This window comes from Bos taurus, chromosome 26 (genome assembly GCF_002263795.3).
Source record: "Bos taurus isolate L1 Dominette 01449 registration number 42190680 breed Hereford chromosome 26, ARS-UCD2.0, whole genome shotgun sequence".
Classification (NCBI taxonomy): Eukaryota; Metazoa; Chordata; class Mammalia; order Artiodactyla; family Bovidae; genus Bos; species Bos taurus.
The window spans coordinates 13,622,235-13,643,526 of record NC_037353.1 but is presented as its reverse complement, the minus strand read 5'-3'; the positions used below and the strand labels follow the sequence as shown (position 1 = coordinate 13,643,526).

At 42.2% G+C, this 21,292-nt stretch overlaps 1 protein-coding gene across 10 annotated transcripts in view; it reads left to right on the top strand.

The window, feature by feature from the left end:
- CPEB3 (cytoplasmic polyadenylation element binding protein 3) overlaps positions 1-21,292 on the top strand; it is a 263,323-nt gene that overhangs the window by 135,151 nt on the left and 106,880 nt on the right. For all 10 annotated transcript variants that reach the window (XM_059881919.1, XM_024985731.2, XM_024985732.2 and 7 more), the window contains one exon: positions 10,695-10,813. In XM_059881919.1, coding sequence (XP_059737902.1) covers positions 10,695-10,813 — 119 coding nt within the window. The remainder of the gene's footprint in view (positions 1-10,694; positions 10,814-21,292) is intronic.

The following is a 21,292-nucleotide window of genomic DNA, read 5'->3' as shown; positions in this document are numbered from 1 at the left end:
GGGCAGTGAGCACAGCTGCACTACCCCTTCTGGCAGAGACCTCTGGGGCAAAGGCAAGGCCAGCAGCCAGCTGCAGATGTTGGACAGGCAGTTGGCCACATGGCTCTGAAACTGTGTTGAGACGTCGGTGGTGCTGGCATCCTCAGCCCACACGAAAGCCAGCGTCGGCCCCAGCAGTTCAGGTGCACAACCAGGTAGACGGAACAGTGACAGTCATGCATGTTTATGCAAGAGTGACCCATGGGCCTTGCTCTCTGACTCTTGCCCACTTTGGATAAAGTATGTACTTCTAAGCGGCATTTCTGCTGATTGTGTATTTTCTCCACACTGGTCAAGCCGACTTAACTGCTAGTCCTTGTGACCAAGGTCATGCAGTCGTGGAAGTTTACACAATACCAACATAGTTTGTGAACCTGGCATAAACCCGGCCACGTAGGATTCACATTGACTTTGAGCTGACTAGGTAAGCAGCTGCTGTTTAAGGAATAGGAAAGAGAGCTCTCCTTGAAAAGGGCAAAATAGGTCATTGTGAAGCTGCAGTGGGCTGGACTCACAGCATCTCATTCCTTTTTCCTTCAGTTTGTCTAAATCTGGCTTTTGAAAGGAAAGTTTTCAAACTTCACATTTTTTTTCCTTGTAGCGTAACTTGGATGGAAATAATTCAGTGTTGTTTTAGGCCCAGATTCCAAGTTTTTCCACCTTCTGAGTTACATAAACTGATCAAGTTGGGAACCTAATGGAGTTTTAGCCTGTACTTAACCTTTTGCAGTTTGTAAGCTTTTGAGTAATACTTGGCCTTTTTTTTTTTTTTAGCATAGTTCCTGGCTTATAAAACTCATAGTCTTTGATGAATTACGAACCCTTTGTTAATATTTAATTGATAGAATTTTCATTCTCAGGATTAATTTTCTTATAAAAAATATGGAAATTGCAGAGCAGCAGGAGTGGGCTTTTTGTTCTGTTTTGTCCTGTTTTGACAGATGGAGCAGTTATATTGTTGCTTTTAACAGCCTAGCACACCCTCAGTTTAAACTGTTCCATTAAATACCTCTTTCTTTTGCATTGTATTACAGATGTAAGAGTTAGTGTTTGATTTTAAAACATTAATAATTTGAGAGACTGTATAGAAAGAAACAGGCAGTAGGAATGTACAGACCATAGAACAAAGCCAAGTAGCCACCTGACTAACAGAGACACCGTGCCCTCTGTCTTAGCAGGACCTGTTGTGCTATCCCCAGGCAGAGGTGCTGGGAAGGGGCAACGTTTTTTAAATTTGGAGAAGCCAGAGTTAAGTCCGATGAGAACTTTGTTTTGGAGACAGTGAAATGTAGGAACCCAAATGCCAGGTGCAAATTTGGTAGGCTGAGGCAGAGAGAATGTTTTAGAAGAGGGTGTGGCTTGGCGCAGGACTTGCTGACAGGAGTTGGGGTAGGGCTAAGACCGTCAGCCAGCGAGCCCAAGAGAGGATGTGTCATTTGAAAGAGTTCAGAATGGGAAGCTGACTGGGAGGATCTTGGGAAACATCTTGAAAGCTGAGAGCACAGACTTGGGTTGTCTTCCAAAATAGAACGGATAGACTTCATCTTGAGAAAGGGAAGCCGTGACACCAAGAAAACCTCTTGGCAGCAGCGTTAAGAACTCATCAGAGCAGTGTTAAAGTGCACGGAGGAGAAATTAGATTGTCAAAGTTCAGGCAGGGTACAAGCAGGGTCGGACTAGAGCTTCATCTGCAGGGAAGTGTCTCCTGGGTTACAGTGGAGAATTTGCCAATTGTCTAATGAGACAGAACAACAAGCAGTGGAGCAGGAACTAGATATTTGTGGACTCAGTCGTGGGCACCAGCAGTTACCAGCTAGATGACCTTGAGCAAGTTATTTAATCCCTGAACCTCAGTTTACTCATCTGAATTAATACTATTTATTATTATTAAAAGGATTATATGAGACAGTGTACATATGCATCAGTTTCATAGAGGTTAAATAATATTAGTGTCCTTCCCCCAGTTGAAAATATGTTGCTCAGTAAAAATAAAACTGCCCAACTAGTTTGACCAGTTCCTTCCCACACCCCTAGTCTGATCTCAGTTTTCTTGGTCAGGTGCTTGTTGGAACTGACTGTGACTAGAACTGACAGATTTGGCAGACTTCACAAGGACCTCTTTATATAGGGAATGTGTGGTTATGTAAACACAACAGACTTTAAGCCCGAATGCCCCAGGTCACTGCCCTGGACTGCAGGACTTTACTAAGAACACAGGAAGCAGACTGCCAGTTCTGAGGTGGTTCACTACCCATCAGACTTTTCTTGTCCTCTCTCCCCTTCCTCCACACCTCCTGCCAAGCAGCAAGCCCACCAAGCAACGGTTACTAGTGTAATAGAAAACACAAAACAGGCTTGAACCAAAATGTTTTCCCCTCAGCTCTATGTAGCAAAGATAGCCAAAGAACTATGTTTGGTTCCAAATCTCAGGGAAGTGTTTAGGAATCCATGGGCAGTACCTGCTGAGCCATCTCTGCATCTTAATTAGGCTAAATCCTTCCCTTGGAATGTCCTCCTCCAGTTTTTCATGGAAGACTTGTCTCCTATGCTACCACCGACAGAAAGTCTTCCCTGGTTTCTTCCTCCATGTCTTCTTCACTGAAAGATCTGTCTTCCTTCTATGAAGTCCAACTTTTTAAAATACATTTTAGAAAATACTTCTAAGAACCCTGAATGCATTGTTCCTAGGTTAGAGTTTTCTTGATACTTATTCTTCATGATCTTCATGTACTGGTTTATAAATTTCTGGAGTACAAGGATTTGCTCATGCTAGAATTCCCCTGCATTGCCTAGGGTGCATAGTGAGTGTTCAGTACATCTTGGAGATCAGATGTTCTCATGCAAGATGGGGATGAATAAGGAATCCACTTCAGAGATCTACCATGCTCTCCAGGCAGCAGGCAGGGATGATGAACTGCTTCATCCTTTCTCACCTGCCACCCCCAATCACATACTCTTAACTAATAAACTCTATTCCCTGGTTTCCAAAGAAGTCAATCCTTTGACCCTTCCAAGTCTTGGCCTGTGCTGTTTCCTGAACTTGGACTGCCCTGCCTTCCTAGAAAAGCAATTATCGTCCAGCCTGGATATGCCCTTTACAGTATGGCTTTCCTGATGTTTGGGCCTCTCTGCTATATTTGTTTCTCCTCAGTGTCTTCTTCGATATAACCCCAATCTTAACAATTTTCTTGTGTTCCTTAGTCACTTATTTACAGGTTGAGTTTCTCCAGGGCAGGATTTCTTTCTTGGCTTATTTATCTTCATAGCTTTAGTGCCTAGTGTCCTACCTTGAAACTTCCTAAACATTTTTGGTTCTGTTGAATTGAATCCAAAGGCAAAGACTCCTGAAGCAAACCAAATAGGTCCTCTGACCTGAAAGCCAAGGTCAGGGAGAATGTTTGGAGCAGACTCCCTGTGCCAGAAAACATCTGAATTCACACAGCTCTGGCTGGAGAGGTGTCCTTCAGGTCTCTCTAGGAAAGTCACAGGAAATCAGGGAGCCTGGGTTCTGTGCAGGGTGTGAGCTCTCTCTCTGTCCAGACCTTGGATCCTTCCTTCTGGTACTGATTTCCTGTCACCAGAAACTGGCCCGCCCTGATCGGTCACCATTTTCTGAATGCAGCTGCAGCTCAGGGCACAGCTGTGCAAGTTGGAATTGTTTTCAAACCATTGTAGTTGATAACTTAAACATATAAATCACTAAGAATGTTAGTTGATTTTAAGAAATATTAGGTCTTTCAAAAGATCACACACTTCTTTAGAGATTGAGAGAGTATATTACCCTCTTTGCCAGAAGGACCTTGTGGTTCTAGTTTTTTTCCACAAATTTTTATTTTGAAAAATTTAAAAGCCTACAAAAAGTATAAGAGTACAGTGAATGCCTATATAGCCTTCCTCTAGATTCACAAGTTGTTAGCATTTTGCTTCATTTGCTTTTTCTTTTTTCATGTCAGTATGTGTAAGTGTATGTATGTGAAAGTGTTAGTTGCTCAGTTGTGTCCAAGTTTGCAATCCCGTGGGCTATAGCCTGCCAGGCTCCTCTGTCCATAGAATTCTCCAGTCAAGAATACTAGAGTGGGTTGCCGTTCCCATTTCCAGGGGATCTTCCTGACCCAGGGATCAAACCTGGGTCTCCTGCATTGCAGGCAGATTCTTTACTGGCTGAGCCACCAGGGAAGCCTGTGTATGTATATCCACCTATATTTATTTGTTTGTTTTTGGCTTCTCTGGGTCTTCCCTGCTGTGTGGGCTTTGTCTGGTTGCGGAGATCTGAGGCTGCTCTCCAGGTGCCATGTGCGGGCTTCTCGTTGCAGTGGCTTTACGGAGCACAGGCTTTAGGGTGCAAAGGCTTCAGTAGTTGTGGCTTCTGGGCTCTAGAGCACAGGCTCAGTAGTTGTGGCTCATGGGCTTAGTTGTTCCACAACATGTGGAATCTTTCTGGATCAGGGATCAAACCCATGTCTCCTGCACTGGCCAGCAGATTCTTTACCACTGAGCCACCAGGAAAGCCCCTGTGTTTTTTGATGAATCGTTTCAGAGTAAATTGTAGACATTAAGACTGTCACCTCTAAATACTTGCCCATATCTTCTGAGAGCAAGAGGTATCCAGATTGTTTTAGTCATGTCCTTTAGAGTTTTTTCTTTTTTTAGTAATTTTCTGGTGGAGTCCTTAAAAATCCAAGATCCGGTCAAAGTGTTGCCATACATTTAGTTGTCATATCTCTTTAGTCTTCTATAATTTAGACAGTTTCCTAGGCCTTTTGTCTTTTGTGTCTTTTGGTGGGCTTATGTTGGATGCTCTGTGGACTATCACTTAATTTGAATGATTGGTTATTTCCTTATAATGAGATGCAGGGGAAACACTGTTAGCGGTGACATGCTGCACCAAGGACATAATACGAGAGGCACATTAAGGTCAGTCGGCCCTGTTGTTGGTGACGCTCAGTGTGATCATTTGGTTATGGTGTTGTTGGCCAGGTTCTTCCTTTGTGAAAGAACCTTTTTGTCCCTTTGCAAATACTAGTTAATCTTTGATGTGATACCTTAAGATTGCATGAGTAACTTGTATCTCCTCCCAAACTTACCCAATGGTTTTAACATCCACTGAAGATTCTTGCGTAAGTTGATGATTACTGTGAGGATGATGTTCATTTTATTAAAATCTCATTTAGTGAGATCTGCTGTTTAACTCCCTCAAGAGCCTTCATTCTGTTACCTAAAAATACATTGAAAACTGATAAGTCTTTACTAAATATGAAAATTTGGTTGACCTAAATAAAACTAAACTTCTTCTGATTATTTTGAAATTCATCGTTTTAACTCTTCTTAATAGAGTTTTTTTTTTTTTTTTTTTTAGCTGAGATTGTTTGGTTTTATAAGCTCTTCTTAATATAGTTTTTGTGCGCTCTAGGATGGATGTATCTGCATAGACCTTAAATTGTAGGACTAAAGCACAGGTGACCACTTCCTGCCACTAAACCACTGTCGAATGATCACTGTCACAAAAGTGACAAATAATAAATAGGCAAGTACTTGTTTGCTAATGGTATTAAAATATTTATGTCATCATTTTTAGGTGAGACAATACAAGTTAATGGGTAAAGAATGAGGCCACTGGAAGCTGACCTAAGTTTCAATCCCAAATTTAATCTCTAGGTTTTAATCTGAGGTATCCCATAACCTCTCAGAGCTTCAGTTTTCCTCATCTGTAAAATGGTAATAATAACAACAACTGTATTTACTTCAGAATTACTGTGAGGTAAAGTGTTTATTTTTAGCAAAGCAGATCCTGTATTGTAAGCACTTAATAACTGGTGTTTGTGGTGGTAAAGTTGGTGGTGACTGTTACTTGTGCTAGGGATCAAATATAAAAAAATGTAACATGAAAAATTATGTATTCAGGAACTTAGGAAGCTTTGTTTTTGAAAGGTAGCCAAGGACATTTTGGAGATTGTGGTAATGTGTTCTCAGGTGTTAAGGGGGAAATTTTTTAAATTTATCCTTCAAAAGCCTGGCCAAACAAAATGGAATTATCCTCTTAAGTCCCTGCCCTCATGCCATACCTGTTTCCCCAGAGAAGCGCGTTGGTCAGTTCAGGCTTGTCCCCAAATCCCTCACAGTCCTCCTCTTCCTCCCCAGCCTCTTTGGCCCTAGTGGGAAAGCAAGCCATTTCCTGCCACCCGTTCTGCCCATAACCCAGGGTGGGGATGGTGACCATGCCAGGAGTTCCTACTGCTTCCTCAGAGCCCAGATTTCCACCCACAGACTGGCTCTGAGTTGAGGGCCTCCCATAGCTCATCACACTTCATAGGTACTTGGGTAAGAAGGTCACCATTTCTGAAACTTGAATTTTATAATCCTATAATCTCTTGGCTGGCTCAGATGGCACGGGAAGATGGAGGGAGTTATAATTTTGAGGCCAAGTTTTTTTTTCTTAACACCTTTCAAACCAAACTAACAGAAGAACCTGCCATCATTGTGACAGTTTCAGGAGTTTGATTTTTAGGTATAATAGGCTTTTATTTAAAGACTGTATTAAAATCAACAAATAGTACCATATTGGATCATTCTGTCTCCTGATAAGACTGGCTAATAATATACGAAAGCAAATATTCAGTTACCTTATTGTTTGTTTACAGTAATATTCAAGCTGTTATTCAAAAACCTTTAAGGTTTTCCTTTAGTATTTAGATTACTTCCCTTTATTCACCAAATGCTTACAAATGCAAAGAAGAGAGTATATCTCATTCATTTGAACTCTGATTTTTATAATGAGACCGTATGCAGGACTCAGTTTAATTTTACATATCACAGGGACTTACTTCCCTGGTGGTCCAGTGGCTAGGACTCCCTGCTCCCAATGTAGGGGGACCGGGTTCAATCCCTGATTAGGGAACTAGATCCCACAGGCCATAGCTAAGACCTGGAACAGCCAAAATAAATAAATATTTAGAACAGTTTACATAACAAAAATAACTGAAGATGCAATAAAAGAAAAATTGACACTTGCACAATATCCTAGTTTTCAAAGCACCTTACATATGTCATCTACAGAGATGACTCTGTAAGATAATCAGGACAAATAACTAGTTTCTTCATTTTACAGATAAAAGAGACAAGATTCCTAAACTTTTGCATTCTAGTCCATGATTTCACCACTTAACTGGGTATTGGAACAGTCACCATCAAACAAGTCACTTAATCACTCTTCAGGTTTCCTTTCTTTCTTTCCGGTTACTCTGGGTCTTCGTTGCTGTGGGGGGGCTACTCTTCATTAGGGCGCAGAGGCTTCTCATTGCAGTGGCCTCTCTTGCTGTGGAGCACAGTATGTGGTGGGACTCAGGCTCCAGTAGTTACCTTTCAAGGGCTCTAGAGCATGGGCTTAGTCTTTGTGGCACAGGGGCTTAGCTGCTCAGCAGCATGTGGAATCGTCCCAGACCAAGGATCAAACCTGTGTCCTCTGCATTGGCAGGCAGATTCTTATCCACTGTACCACCAGAGAAGTCCCTCTTCAAGTTTCTTTAACTGTAAAACAGAATTTAAAGTAGTGCTTGCCTCACAGTGTTGTGAAGATGAAACAAGTTAATACACATAAGGCACTTAGAAACAGCACCTGGTGCATAGCAGATGCTCAATAAATGTTAGCTACTATTATTACTACACAGCTAGTAAGTGTGAGGACTAGGACCCCAGTCTAGGCGTGCTGACTCCCTAATCCAGAGCTCTGTCTCCAGTACCATGTGGAATTTGCCTTTCAGTAAATCATTGATTTAATTTCCATCTCATGTTGACCTTATCATTCTTGAAGGCATCTTTTTCTGCTTTGTTTGCTTTGACCTCAAATTTCTGAAGATCAAAAGGGGAATGTGTTTGAAGTTTTCTTCCTTCCTGGTTTTTTTTTAATCCCCTGACTTCTGTTGTCACCTGGGTTTGGTTGACCTTGAGATATCAGAAAGTGTTTTAGTAGGTGAATGTCTCATAAAGTTGTTTTCATGGGTTTGTTGGGGTTTCTCTGAATTTTACTTTGGTTGAAAGGCCTGGGGTAGGAGGCAGGGTTGGCTGCACTTGAGTTACACCCCTTCTCTGTGGTGCTAAGAGAATGTCTGAGAGTAGCATTACTGAGAATAGCAGCTTCAGGGAGTAGAGATCATTTGTTGTAAAAGAGCCATTCTGAAGAAATCGGTAAAGTATTATGGCATATTCTCTGGGAAAGGAAAAGAAGTTGTAGATCTTTTTCTTGGTAATAACATTTGTAGCAGGTTTTTACTTGTGATTCCCAGTTGTTTTTACTCTGTCCACCACCAGTGTTGACATTTATGGCCGTGAAACAGGCCTGAGTGAAAAATCTGTGCACTCTTGTGGTGGCTACTCAGCTGCTATGGGGTGATACCCTCCCTTTCCTCTGATGCCCAAGTTGAACCCAGTGTGGGATGTGATGCAGAAGATTGTAGGAGGCAGGCAGCAATGTACAGGAAAGGTGCAGCCAGCTCCATGGCCCTGCAGAGGCAAGGAGCTAGCTCAGCTAGTGCACTGAGCTGTCCATCCCTAGGCCTTTTTGATGTGCCTGATGCATTTACTGTGCGCAGACAGGGTCCTCTCCAAAAACAGGATGTTCAGTATGCCGCTCAGGATCTTTATGGAAGATTTGCACCAAGATTTAACTTGGTGAGGCAGGAGATTTGAGAAGACGTGCCGAGACCTCCTCTCTGTGATCTTTGCATTTTTTAACCCACTGACCTTTAATACTGTCCTTGGCAAGTTTAATTAATGTTCTCACATGAAATGAAAACACTGAACTTTTAATAGATTCCCTGGGGCTTGGTAATCATTTAATATTATTTCCAAAAGAGAGAGGGTATGAAGAAATGATGTATTATCCTTTCTGGTTTTTCAGTTAAGTTCTATTGTTCTTGCCTGGCCACCTGCTGAATTCTTTAGCCCATCCAGCCTGGAAGCGAAGCCCAGGAAACAACTCTGGGTCCTGCCATGCCGGCAGTCTCATTCTTGTGGCTCCATACCCATTCCTGTGGGCTTGGTGCTTTCCCTTGCATCCTGTCGTCTGCCTGTTGTGTTGGCCACTCCTGGTGTGCTGCCTCATGGTTGATCTTTCTCCTGTTGTGTTTCCTTGGATGCTCTGTATCGTAGATGAGGAGTTGGAGGAGAAGATAAAGAGCACCCATTATTCATTGTCCACGGCCGCTGTCATCACATGCTGCTCAGGACTCCAGAGAGCTTTGCGTCTAGGCCAGGCGATGAGCCTCTCTGATGTGTGAGAAGCTTCTGAGTGTGGTTGTTCTTATCCTTCTTCACCACTTACATCTTTCCGGCCCTCAGAGTGCCAGGGGAGGGCCTTATTTCTGATGATTTCCTTTGAGGTCACTAGCAGGACGGGGAGTAGAGGTGACAGCTGAGAGACTTAGCAAAGCTAAAGGGATTGTAGAGAGGTCAGACAGTTGAACTCAAGCTTAGATTAACTCACGATGGACCTTTGCTTAGCTGCCAGTGAGGCAGCGTGTGCCCAGAGCTCGCCCCTTCAACACCTGTTGTCCTCTTGGACGTCTTTGCTGATTCTCTCAAGTCAGCTTCCTTGCTTGTCTGGGCTCCCACAGTACTTTATATTTCCATTTATCTCCCTCAGCTTTGTAGCAAGTAGTTAATTGTTTTAAAGTCTGTTTCTTCTACCGTGTAAGTCTCCAGACAGCTAGAACTTAGTCTGTTTCTCTCACTATTCCTCATAATCCGTAGATTGTGTGTCATTTGTAACAGTTGCTCAGTAAATCTTACTGAATGGGACAAAGCTCAGCATGTCCATGGACATCCTGCAGCTCATGTCCGTGTTTGCAGATTATGTACTCAGCTGTGAGGCAGGAGAATATCCTTGAAGAAACAGAGCATCACCATCAGACATGACATATAAAGACAACACTAGCCTATTGTTGAGCTTCTTTTGTTTTTTTTGACAACTTTGGTTGAGATATAATTCTCAGTTCACCCATTTAAAACGTACGGTTCAGTGGTTTCCAGTATGTTAACAGAGTTATGCAGTCACCAGCATAATCAATTTTAGCAGATTTTCATCATTCCCAGAAGAAACACAGTATCTATTCCCTCCACTCCCCCAGCCCTGGATGGTAGACCACTAATCTATTTTCATCTCTATAGATTTGCCTGTACTGGGCATTCCATAAAATATATAGTATTTTGTGCTTGGCTCCTTTCAGTTAGCATAGTGTCTTCAGCACACATCCAGGTTGAAGCACGTGTCAAGCCTAGAGCTTTATGGAAATTGGAGGCCGGGTGATGCTTGTTTTAAGAGCGGCTGTGGCTCAGGCCAGTGGTGAACCTCTTGTTGTTGAGTCACTAAGTTGTGTCCAACCCTCGTTAAAGTTGACCAAACTATATAATGAAAACTCCATAGATGTGACTTGAACTTGCTTCCCTGAGTCATTTTAGAAATCAAGGTAAAATTTATGAGCATCTAATAGAGTGCCTGGCACATGAGGGTCTCAGGAACTATTTCTTCCCTGTGTCCCACTTCAGGTTCTTAGGTTTTAGTAAGAACTTACCAAAGTGAAACAATAGATGAGTTTTTAGTTGGTACTTGGAGTTTAATTTACTAATTCCTCCCCCCACCCTTTTGTTTTTGTCTCCCCAAGGCTATGCCTTTCTGCTGTTCCAGGAAGAGAGCTCGGTACAAGCTTTGATAGACGCCTGCCTAGAGGAAGATGGGAAACTGTACCTGTGTGTGTCAAGCCCCACCATCAAGGATAAACCAGTAAGTAACTTGCAGCCAACTGTTGCTTTTCCAGAGCATGTATGCAATCAGAATAGCTGGTCACCTTCCCCTTGTCATGAGAATACTGGGAACTAGGATCCTCTTACCCAGGGTGACCTCGCTATGCTGTAGTGCTGGACTGCTGCTGACGGGGAACTAATAACAAATTTCTCAGTTTTTGGTTTTATACCTTTGAGACTACATGTAAACAAATGTGCCCTTGTCTTTCACTTTACAGTTCTTTTAAGCTAATTCCTATTGAGAAACTCTGAATTGAGGTAAATAATGCCCTTAGTGGTTTTGGCAGCTGGTTTCTGTCATTATTTCAGATCAAGGGCAGGAGTGATTTATTTATTTTTTAAAAATAAAAGATCAAAATCTTCGATGTTTATGTGCCTTTGAATGCAAAGCTTTGTGCTGGGTGGTACCCACAGCTGGCTAAATAGAGCCTTCTGGGCCAGGGGCTTACACTCTAGAGTGGATAGCTTCAAACAGAGAAGGGGAGGGGAAAGATGGAGAACATGGACCCAAAGCCGTAAATAATGCACACTTCTACAGAATTTGTGATTGAGTCTGTGGTTTCTGAGCCAAAGAGTGTGAGTGAATAAGTCACTGGGTGAGAAAGGAAGACTACTTCCTTTCTCCTGACAGAGGGGATATCAGTGGAAAAGAGGCAAGACTGTTCAGGGCAGAATAAAAAACTTGAATAATACAGCAGAAGTAGACTCCAGGAGGTGAGGAGGGATAGGGAGGTCTGGCGTGCTGCAGTCCACTGGGTCGCAAGGAGTCGGTCACGACTTGGTGACTAAACAACAATACAGTGATCCCTGAGGCGGTTGGGAGAGGGGTGAGACTTGTGTGTCAAGGCCTGATGCTCGGAGTGGGAAATAGAGTAAAAACAGTAGCGTGGACTAAGGGGCAAGGCACACGTTTACCACGGGCCCTGCAGCATCCCCTGTAAGGCTTAACCAGAGGTGTGGGCTTGGTTAACAGCAAGGTTTACTCTCAGAAACATGTAGGGGAAGGAGTTGTGGTCAGATGTAAAGCTCCCAGTTTGAGTCTTGATTCTAGCATTTAAATATCTGCTTGACTGCATAAAGTCACCTAATCCTTGCTGTGACTTGGTTTCCTCACTGATAAAATGAGAAGACCAAGAGTTCCTCTCTGGGATGTTGAGAGGCTCAGATAAGAGGAAAAAGTATGTAAAAGCCTCTGATGAGGTTGGGTACTTGCCCAAACAGTGCTGCTAGTCCTACATGGTGCTAGAGGACTGGGGAGAGCGAGATCAGAGCTTATCTACTGACAACATCTTTTGAAAAAAACAGTGACTCTAGAACAGGGTTTATAATTGTTTGCAGAAGAATGATGCCAGGACTGGCCATCTGTAAGTGGGAGAAGGCAGCATGTAAAGCCAAAGAGCGAGTTACTAAGGAAAGGGAACCCTGGGTCATGTCACAATGATTGATGCAGAAGAGGAGGCAAGGATTTTAGCAAGTTTGAAAGTACCTCTGTAATTTTCAATTTCTAGGGCCATTATCCAGTTTCTATAACAGCAGTAAACAACATTGGATAGGGTAGCTGTTCAGGTAGCTATACAGAAAAACAGTAGAAAATAGTAGGTTGGGAAAAAGAGTAGGGAGCCTTTGTTAACTTTGGTCTTAATTTAAACAGCATGGAGAGGCTGTGTTGAGGGAGACATGGAGACTGACTGGAATGGGAGTGTGTTTCTTCTGAGATAATAATAAGAAAGCTGCAGTAACTTGTAAACCTATTTGGAGTAATATGAAATTAGACAGACTGAGCGCAATTTGGCAGGGTCAGATGTCAGGGGGAAATGGTCACCCTTCAGAGAGTCTGCCACTGACACATCAGCGGAAGAGGTGTGAGGGTGAGCTCGGCAGTGTTAAGGTGGGGTTGATTGTACACTGTACACGGGGATTTGAGATGTGTTTGTATCTATCAAATGACAGAGAGGTAGAGGTACATATTGAGAGAGTTACACCCATAGGAGGTGAAGAAACTGATGGATTGAGGGGAGGAGCCTGGAGATGAGCAGATGGAGCTTATGTACCGTAGCAGGGCCGTGTCCCTGGCTGTGCAGGAGGAGACGGATCGTGTGCTTGACCAGGGAAAGCTCACACCAGGACTGGATGTCCCTGTGAGAGGGGATGAGCAGAGGTGGTATGGAGGCAGCACTATTACTGTTGAATATTTTCATGCCAAACGTGCATATTACCCTTGGTATGAAGGACTTTTGAAATTAAATAGTGTAATTATCTGTTTTGGAAATGTTTATAGGGAAACTAACTTCCATTGTTTGTGTCTCTACGAATTTCTGCCTTATTGCAGTTTCCGTTTTCTGAGCTCAAATGAAGCAGTTTTATTGGAGCTTGGTGAGTTCTGAACGGTGGCCGCTGATCACGTATTTCTTTGACCCAGGCATACTCAGAATTTCCAGCATAAGCAATTTAAATAAAACTTAGCATGGGAAACATGGAAGTCCCCAAATGCCTGTAATTCTAATGAACTGGATCCCATTTTGGGTTCCGGCTCTTTGGCTCCATTTTTGAAACCTTCTCTTTCTTGGCTTTAGCTCCGCATCTTCCACTCCCAGCCTTATTTGGCCACACTTCCCCCCATTTCCACCCCCCTCCCCCTGCCCAGATTTCAGTACATTCCACCTCATCTTGGATGCTCCCACAGAAAGTGAGAGCTGGGTTGAACCTTTGGGAGTAAATGAGGACCTGGGCAATAGCTTGAGGTAAGGTCAGCTTCTAGAGGTCACTCACCAGACCAGAGCTGTGACTCTCTCCTGCTTTTCCTACTTTTTAGCTTGGCCGCCTTTCAGGTTCTTAGTGCCCTCATTCTGTTGTTTAGTTCTCTCCAGTCCTCCCTGAATTTCTCCTTAGAAATATACACCGTGTTCCAGAGTGATCTCACAGATTTTCTATCCTTGCCCTCTCCCTTCTCCACAAATCAGCCTCCCGCTTCCTTTGTGTGGATTAGGTTAATCAAATGGTTTTCCTAATACAGTGCCTGATAAAAAGCTTTCCCCTTACTTACCCTTTCTAAGATTGTGTTTGTTTTTTAACTCAAATGAATCTATAATTAGTGGATTTCAGGTAGTTCTATTTCTGGTCAGTGATTACCTTTCATTAAATGACTCCACTCAGACTACTCTATATTTAGGTCTGATCCTGAAAGATGGCAAAAGAAACTGTATTTATGGCCTGATAATTGACTGCTCAGTCTTTTTTTTTTTTTATAGTTTTTTTGGAGTATAGTTGATTTACAATGTTGTATTAGTATCAGGAGTATGGCAAAGTGAATCGGTTTACATATACATATATTCACTCTTCTCGGATTCTTTGCCCATGTAGTCCATTACAGAGTATTGAGTAGAGGATCCCTCAGTCTTAAAGAATGAAAGACAAATTGGCAAGAGCAGGAGTAATTGCACAGTCTCTAGATTTGTGTTTGTTCTTCCCCTCCTCTGGCAAGAGCAGTTCCATAGCTCACATGTCCCAGGCATCCCTGAGGACAGCTGTGTCCTTGTCTGTGCTTCCAGTGAAGCAGGCAGACACTGTGACAGTGGTCCCTCTTGTTACGGGGACTCTACTTTTTGAATGTATAAATAGGCTGAACCTGAAGGTTCAAGACAGCCGACTGATAGAAGAAGAAACCTAGGAGGGTCTAACAGATGGAGGGGCTGAAAACAGTAACCCTGAAAAGGAGGTGAGGAGGAAGACGTCATGGTTCTTAACTTATGGAGCACTTTGGCCAGAGATATGGGATAGCAAACACCAAAGGAGTGTCAGAGAAGTTTCTTAATTCTTCCTCCTTAAAATTTATAGCACAATCACAATTTATAAATTTCCTAAAACATGACGGATCGACATTGCTATATATTTTTAAAACTGTCTTACCAAACTGATGTGTGCTTATATAAGGTCAGTTCTTCAGGGTATTGTTCAGGCCATCCACTTAAAACTAGAAAGACAAAAATTGAAAAACAAATGGTGGAGAAAGGAAACTGGAAATAGAAACTGGTTTATTTCTTTAAGTTTTAATTCTACCTAATCTATTGTTCCAGTGTCTCCTACTCGCATTTATATATCAGAGGAATCTCTAGAATTTTTTAGTCACTTTTTTAAGTTACAAAAACAACCAGGATTATTTTGCCTAGGATTTAAGACTTTTCTAGTCTGACTTCAAATTTTTTTCCAACCTTAACTTTTTCTGCTTTCCTCCTGAACCCCATATTCCAATTAACTAAAGTATTTCTGCCCCCATTTCAATTTCTAATTCCTACCCTTATTTTCAGACTCCTCTCAAATGTCATCTCTTTTATGAAGCCTTCTCTGATCACTGCACCATCCTATAGTGAATCATACCTTCTATTATAGCTATCTCCAGCCCACATATAACTTTAAAAAATGCTGTGCCCTCCTTTTTCCCTTCAAACCATATTTGAGTGCCTACTAGGGACAAGGCCTTAGTGTTGGTTACTGTGAATCAGAATACTTTGAATCAGACATAAAAACAAGTGTTCAAAAGCTTAATAGTATAATGAGTAGATTAAAAAAAAATGTGTAAATACACAAATTTATGGAGCCTGGTGCATAAAAGGTTCTCAGATATTTGTCAAATTAATAAAAATAATGACTATGATGAAGATAAAATGTAGATTAATTATTTTGAACAATTCATATGTACCATGAGTGATGAAAGAAAGCTTCTTGGATGAAGTGTCACTTAAATGGGGCTTTAAAGGATGAAGGGAGTTTGGAGATTGACCAGAAGTGTGGAGATGTCGGGGAATAGACATTTTGGAGAAACTTAACAGTACGAACACAGAAATGAGAAATTGTGTGGTATGAATGGAGAACACTTCAGATGGAACACCAATGTATGAAGGGAATAGAGGGAAATTTAATTGGGAAATCTTGATTGATGGCCTCAGTCCTTGGGTTTTGGTATATTTGCTCAAACTCTTTCATTCCCCACCTACTACTTCCTAAGACAATAATTTTATCGTGACTCAATCAAATCTGGTTTTGTGTACTATCTCAACCTTGGAAATCTTCAGCACTCTGATCTTGATTTATTTATTTGTTCCTTGGGTCCTCAGGGTAAATTCCTGATTTGGGCACCTCCCATCATAAGAATTTCTCCAAAGAAAGAATTCCTCCTCTAAACTGACAGAAGTACTTCCTATTCATAAGTCCTTTTTTTTTTTTTTTCCTCCCTGAATCTCTGAATTTGCAAAGGGGTCCAGAGTTTCGTAGTTAGTGCTTAAGTCTTTGGAAGTTGTTATTCCTTTCTAGAAAAGCCTAAAAGATGCTGCAGTTCCAGTGTACAAGATGGTAACCAGGGAATGAAATAGCCAACCCCATCCCCTAAAGGACTGTATTCAGTGTTTTCCAAAGTGTGTTCTGAAGAACACTTGTCTCATCACACACTGATCTCTTGAAAGGATCACTGACAGAAGAAGGTTTGCTCTTAATAATAACAGGTGTTGCTTACTGGGCACTTTTGTAGATTTTATATCCACTTTCTCCTTTAATTAAAGATTCCATAGCCAAGAACATTTGGGAAACATTGATATATTAAAGTTCTAAGGAGTTTTTCAATAAATAAATGTGTGTAAGATTGTTTAACCCAGCATAATATATACCTCTCTGGGGATTATACTTGTGAAGATTCTGGTGGAATTAGTATTCCGTGAAGCTCGCTCAAAGACTAGGCTTCGTCCCAGGAAAAACTTAGGTAACTTGAGCTTTTATGTGTACATTCCTCTCAAGAGTTTTAGTGAACAGCATGCCAGGGACAACATCCTTGCCCTAGCACCATGGAGCCGAAAATACACATTTATGTAGACGTTGGACAAAATTGTCTGGCTGCAGAGTACGAGTGCCTGAGGCTATGAACCTAGAAGTTCAAATAGCTGACTGTAGTGCCAGCTTCATTGTTAAATCATTTTCGAGCTTTTCTAACTGCTAGTTCTGTTAGCTTTAAGAAGAGTCCATGGGTCATTTCTTAATGCATTGAGAACAGGCCATATGAGATTGGAAAGGAGAGAGATTAATCGCTCACAAATGAAAATGTATTTTGACTTTTGAAGGAAACTCTTGCGAAGCAGAGCTGGTGGCCAGTGGCCTGGAGGACAGGGAGCCTTGCAGGCACACGACATCATTGCAGCAGAAAGAGAGACTTGGGGTCAGAGAAACCTGTTTCAGTCCTGAGTTGGTTTCACACTGACAGGTTTCTTTGTCTTTAAAGTAGGGATAATTTTATAGCATAACAGTTATGGTGAGTTTCAATGTGACGGTGTGTGTAAAATGCCTAGCACAGTGGGGCAGTGTATGCTCAAAAGTGCTAGTTTCTCCTTTCTTTCAAAAGGAAATCATCTGTTATGCTTATACTTTCTAAGTGATGTGTGAACATCAGAAGTGGTGACAAGCACTAGGTAATTCTGATCACTGAGTGGGTCCCCTGGTGGCATCAGAAATTTTCACAAATTAGGCCCAAGCCCTGGGGCACCCACTGGTGAGCGGACGTACAATAATTCCATGTCTCTGGAAGGTAGCTTTTGGTGGAGTGAGGAGAGTGATTAGGCAGCTATAGAGGGACAGCTGCTGGACAGGTTCTTACAGCACCACTGTCTGCCCCTTGGGAAAACCTTCATTAATTCACCATTATACTGAAGAGCTCAGAGCACTCACTAAGGCTTGGCTACTGTGCTGAGCAGTCGGGACCCACACAGAGAAGTGGTCTCAGCCTTAGAGGCACCTGGAGTCCAATGGAGAGAAGTAGCCATGTAACAGTAAGTGGAGTAAGGAGTCAAGGTGCTATGATGGAAGTATTATAGACAGTAGTTGGGCAGGGGAGCCAAACAGCAAAATGATCAGGAGTCCCTGGGGGCTTCCCTGGTGGCTCAGATGGTAAAGAATCTGCCTGCAATGCAGGAGACCCGGGTTCAGTCCCTACGTTGGGAAGATCTCCTGGAGAAGGGCATGGCAACCCAGTCCAGTATTCTTGCCTGGAGAACTCCATGGACAGAGGAGCCTGGAGAGCTATAGTCCATGGGGGTCTCAAAGAGTCAGACTCAACTGAGTGACTAACACACATGTAGGTGTTCCTGAGGGAGTCTGCAAAACCTGTAGCAGGAAGGTGTTTCCTTGAATCTTATGAATGTTAAGTCCAGATATTAATCATATCATCTAATTGATAATGGCTATATTATATCAAGTATAGAGCAAGAAGGTGTACATTACCATTTTGGGGGCACAGTTTATGCATGCTCTATTTTTGTACTGGGTGCCCTTATGAAACAGTATGCTGCTAAGTCGCTTCAGTTGTGTCCGACTCTGCGCGACCCCATAGATGGCAGCCCACCAGGCTCCCCTGTCCCTGGGATTCTCCAGGCAAGAACACTGGAGTGGGTTGCCATTTCCTTCTCCAATGCATGCAAGTGAAAAGTGAAAGTGAAGTCACTCAGTTGTGTCCGACTCTTAGCTATACAAAGGGCAATTGAATTGTTCAGCAGTAACTGCAGGTCCCAGTGGAGCCTGTGGTTTCTGTGCATCAGGCTGTGCAGCTTGGCAAAGATGGCAGCAGTTTCCGTCTTGTACCTGCACTATTTCCTGACACTGCTGGTGGGCCTTGGAGCATCGTAGGAGAGTGTAAGAGAATTTCCCGGGATTACTTTTGGGTTCCTGTCTAGGAAGAATCCTGGCTATTTTGCTGAGGTTCTCCAGGGCTGGCAACCTGTTGGTGTCTGAGGAATAATCTTCATTTGCTTTGAGTTCCAGTGGAGTTCTGCCTGGTGGCCCCAGACCTGCCCAGAGTACAGGAGTCATATCAAGGCCAATGATTCTGAGCAGCTATTAAGTCCTTTCTGGCCACTTAACTGTGAAGATACAGGGAGGGCATTTCCTTTTTCTCTCCATTGGGTAGAGGACAGTATTTGAGAATAATAGGTAGCACCGAAACTCCTCAAAGGTGGCTGAGCTGTTTGTTAGGGCATTATGTGGTAAAAATTAGGTTGAGATAAGATACCAAATACGAAAATACTTTGAAGAGTCTTAACCACAATTATTGCCGTTATGACTCTTTAGTTTTATAGTGGTCATAATAATAAAACAACCCCTTGCACCGTGGATGAGATAAAGATGCCTCACAAACCACAGACTAGCTTATCTGTGATACTATGGGGCACTCCAGTCATTCTGTGAGGTCTGTGATGCTTAAAATAGAACTGCTGACAGCTGGGGTGGGTTTGGGTTCATTACCACTACAGCTGAGCTGTTGCAGCTGTATGACCACAGACCTAGGTTTAGCTGACTCATCCTGGCTGTCAGGAGAGCTGGGATGCTGCTTACTGGGGAGAGCAGTCCTGATGGTTCTGCGCTGTTGTTTTTCTGATTCATGTCGATTAAAAGGATTGTAGGATTAGGGAGAGAAAAATGGAGACATTTTCCTGAAGAGCTTGAGTAGGAGTTTGAAGGGTATTGAAAAGAGGAAAAAGGAAATGGGGCCGGGTTGGGGGGATGCTGAAATATAAGCTTTATGGGTAATTTGTGGGAGAGAATAAATGGCCTGAAAGAGGGGTTTGGTCAGGTAATTTCCTAAACTGACCACCAGGTTGCACTGTTGACTCTGAACAGTTTGGTTGCACTTTGGAGCTGCCTTGAGTCCCGCAAATGAAAAGGAAGGCACCACACAGTAGAACCCTTCAAGTGGTAGGTATTTGTAACCTAAGGAGAGGACCAGAGCAGGTATAGGATGAGATTTGCAAAGTGAGCTCAAGATAGCATTATTTATTGGTAGTGTGTGCTTAGTCACACAGTTGTGTCTGACTTTTTGCGACCTCCATGGACCATAGCCCACCAAGGTCATGTCTAAATTCTAAATAGTGGTCTGAACTGAGAGAGTTCCAGAGCTATAGGGAGACTTGGTCATGAACTTGAAGCCCTAAGACCTGTGTTTAAAACTGTTCTTGCTAAAACTGTTCTTATCCTGTTATTAAAGATACTATAGAAATGCATTTTTTGTTTAACTTAGAGGCTTTTGCAAATTTTCAATGACATTTTCTTTTTAGGAAATATTGTTATAGCATCCTATCAAAATAAATGACCTGTATGATATTTCTTAAGTTTTTCCCCCTAGGACTTAGCCTAATCTTATCCCTATTAATGACTCTGTTTTAAATAAAATGAAATTTAAGTTATTAGGTTGGTACAAACATAATTGTGCCTGCGGACTGTGAATTTTAAATCACTATAACTAGGTTTAAGCACATCTTTATTAATCAAAACAGGAACCATTACAGTCAAAACATTTTTGCCAATGAGAAATACATTTGCTTATTCCCATAGAATAAAAATCCATGCTTCGGGATTCACTGAACTCTTGGAAAGCATTTTCTGCCTCCTGCTGGTTGTAGAGGTGTTTTCCCTGCAAAAAGTTGCCAAGTTGTTTGAAGAAAGTGGTAGTTGATTGGGAAGAGGTCAGGTGAATATAGTGGATGAGGCAAAACTTTGTAGCCCGATTCGTTCAACTTCTGAAGTGTTGGCTGTGTGATGTGCATTCAGGCATTGGGCCCTCTGTATTGACCAGTGCTGGCTGCAGGCATTGCACTTTTCAGTCCATCTCATCAACTGCTGAGCATACTTTTCAGATGTAATGGTTTTGCCAGGATTCAGAAAGCTGTAGTGGATCAGACTGGCAACAAACCACCAAACAGTGACCATGACCTTTTTAGGGTTCAAGTTTGGCTTTGGGGAGCGCTTTGGAGCTTCTTCTCAGGCCAGCCACTGATCTGGTTGTCACCACCTGTCATATAAAATCCACTTTTCATCACACATTACAATTCAATCAAGAAATGGTTCATTGTTGTTGCATAGAATAGAAGAAGATGACACTTCAAAAACGACAATTTTTTTGATTTCCAGTCAGCTCATGAGGTACCCACTAATAGAGCCTTTTCACTTTTCTAATTTGCTTCAAATACTGAATGACCATAAAATGGTTAACTTTAAGTTTTTCGGCAACTTCTCATATAATTGTAAGAGGATCAGCTTTGATGATTGCTCTCAGTTGGTCATTGTTAACTTCCAATGGCCAGCCACTATGCTCCTCATCTTCAAGGCTCTCATCTCCTTTGCAAAATTTCTTGAATCACCACTACACTGTATGTTCGTTAGCAGTTCCTGAGACAAATGCATTGTTCATTTTGCAAGTTGTCTCCACTGCTTTATGACCCATTTTGAACTCAGTACTAACTGTTGCTGTTACGTATTAAGTTGTTTTAGATTTCTTGAAAGCTGTTGAAGTCACTTTATGGTATAAATTCATATATTTATGCTATCAATCTTTATGTTTGGTTTTTGCCTTTATCCTTAAAAAGATTTTGCCTTTGGAGATAAATAGTTATACAAAGCCAATTATTAAATCAGAAGATAAAAATTTAGAAGA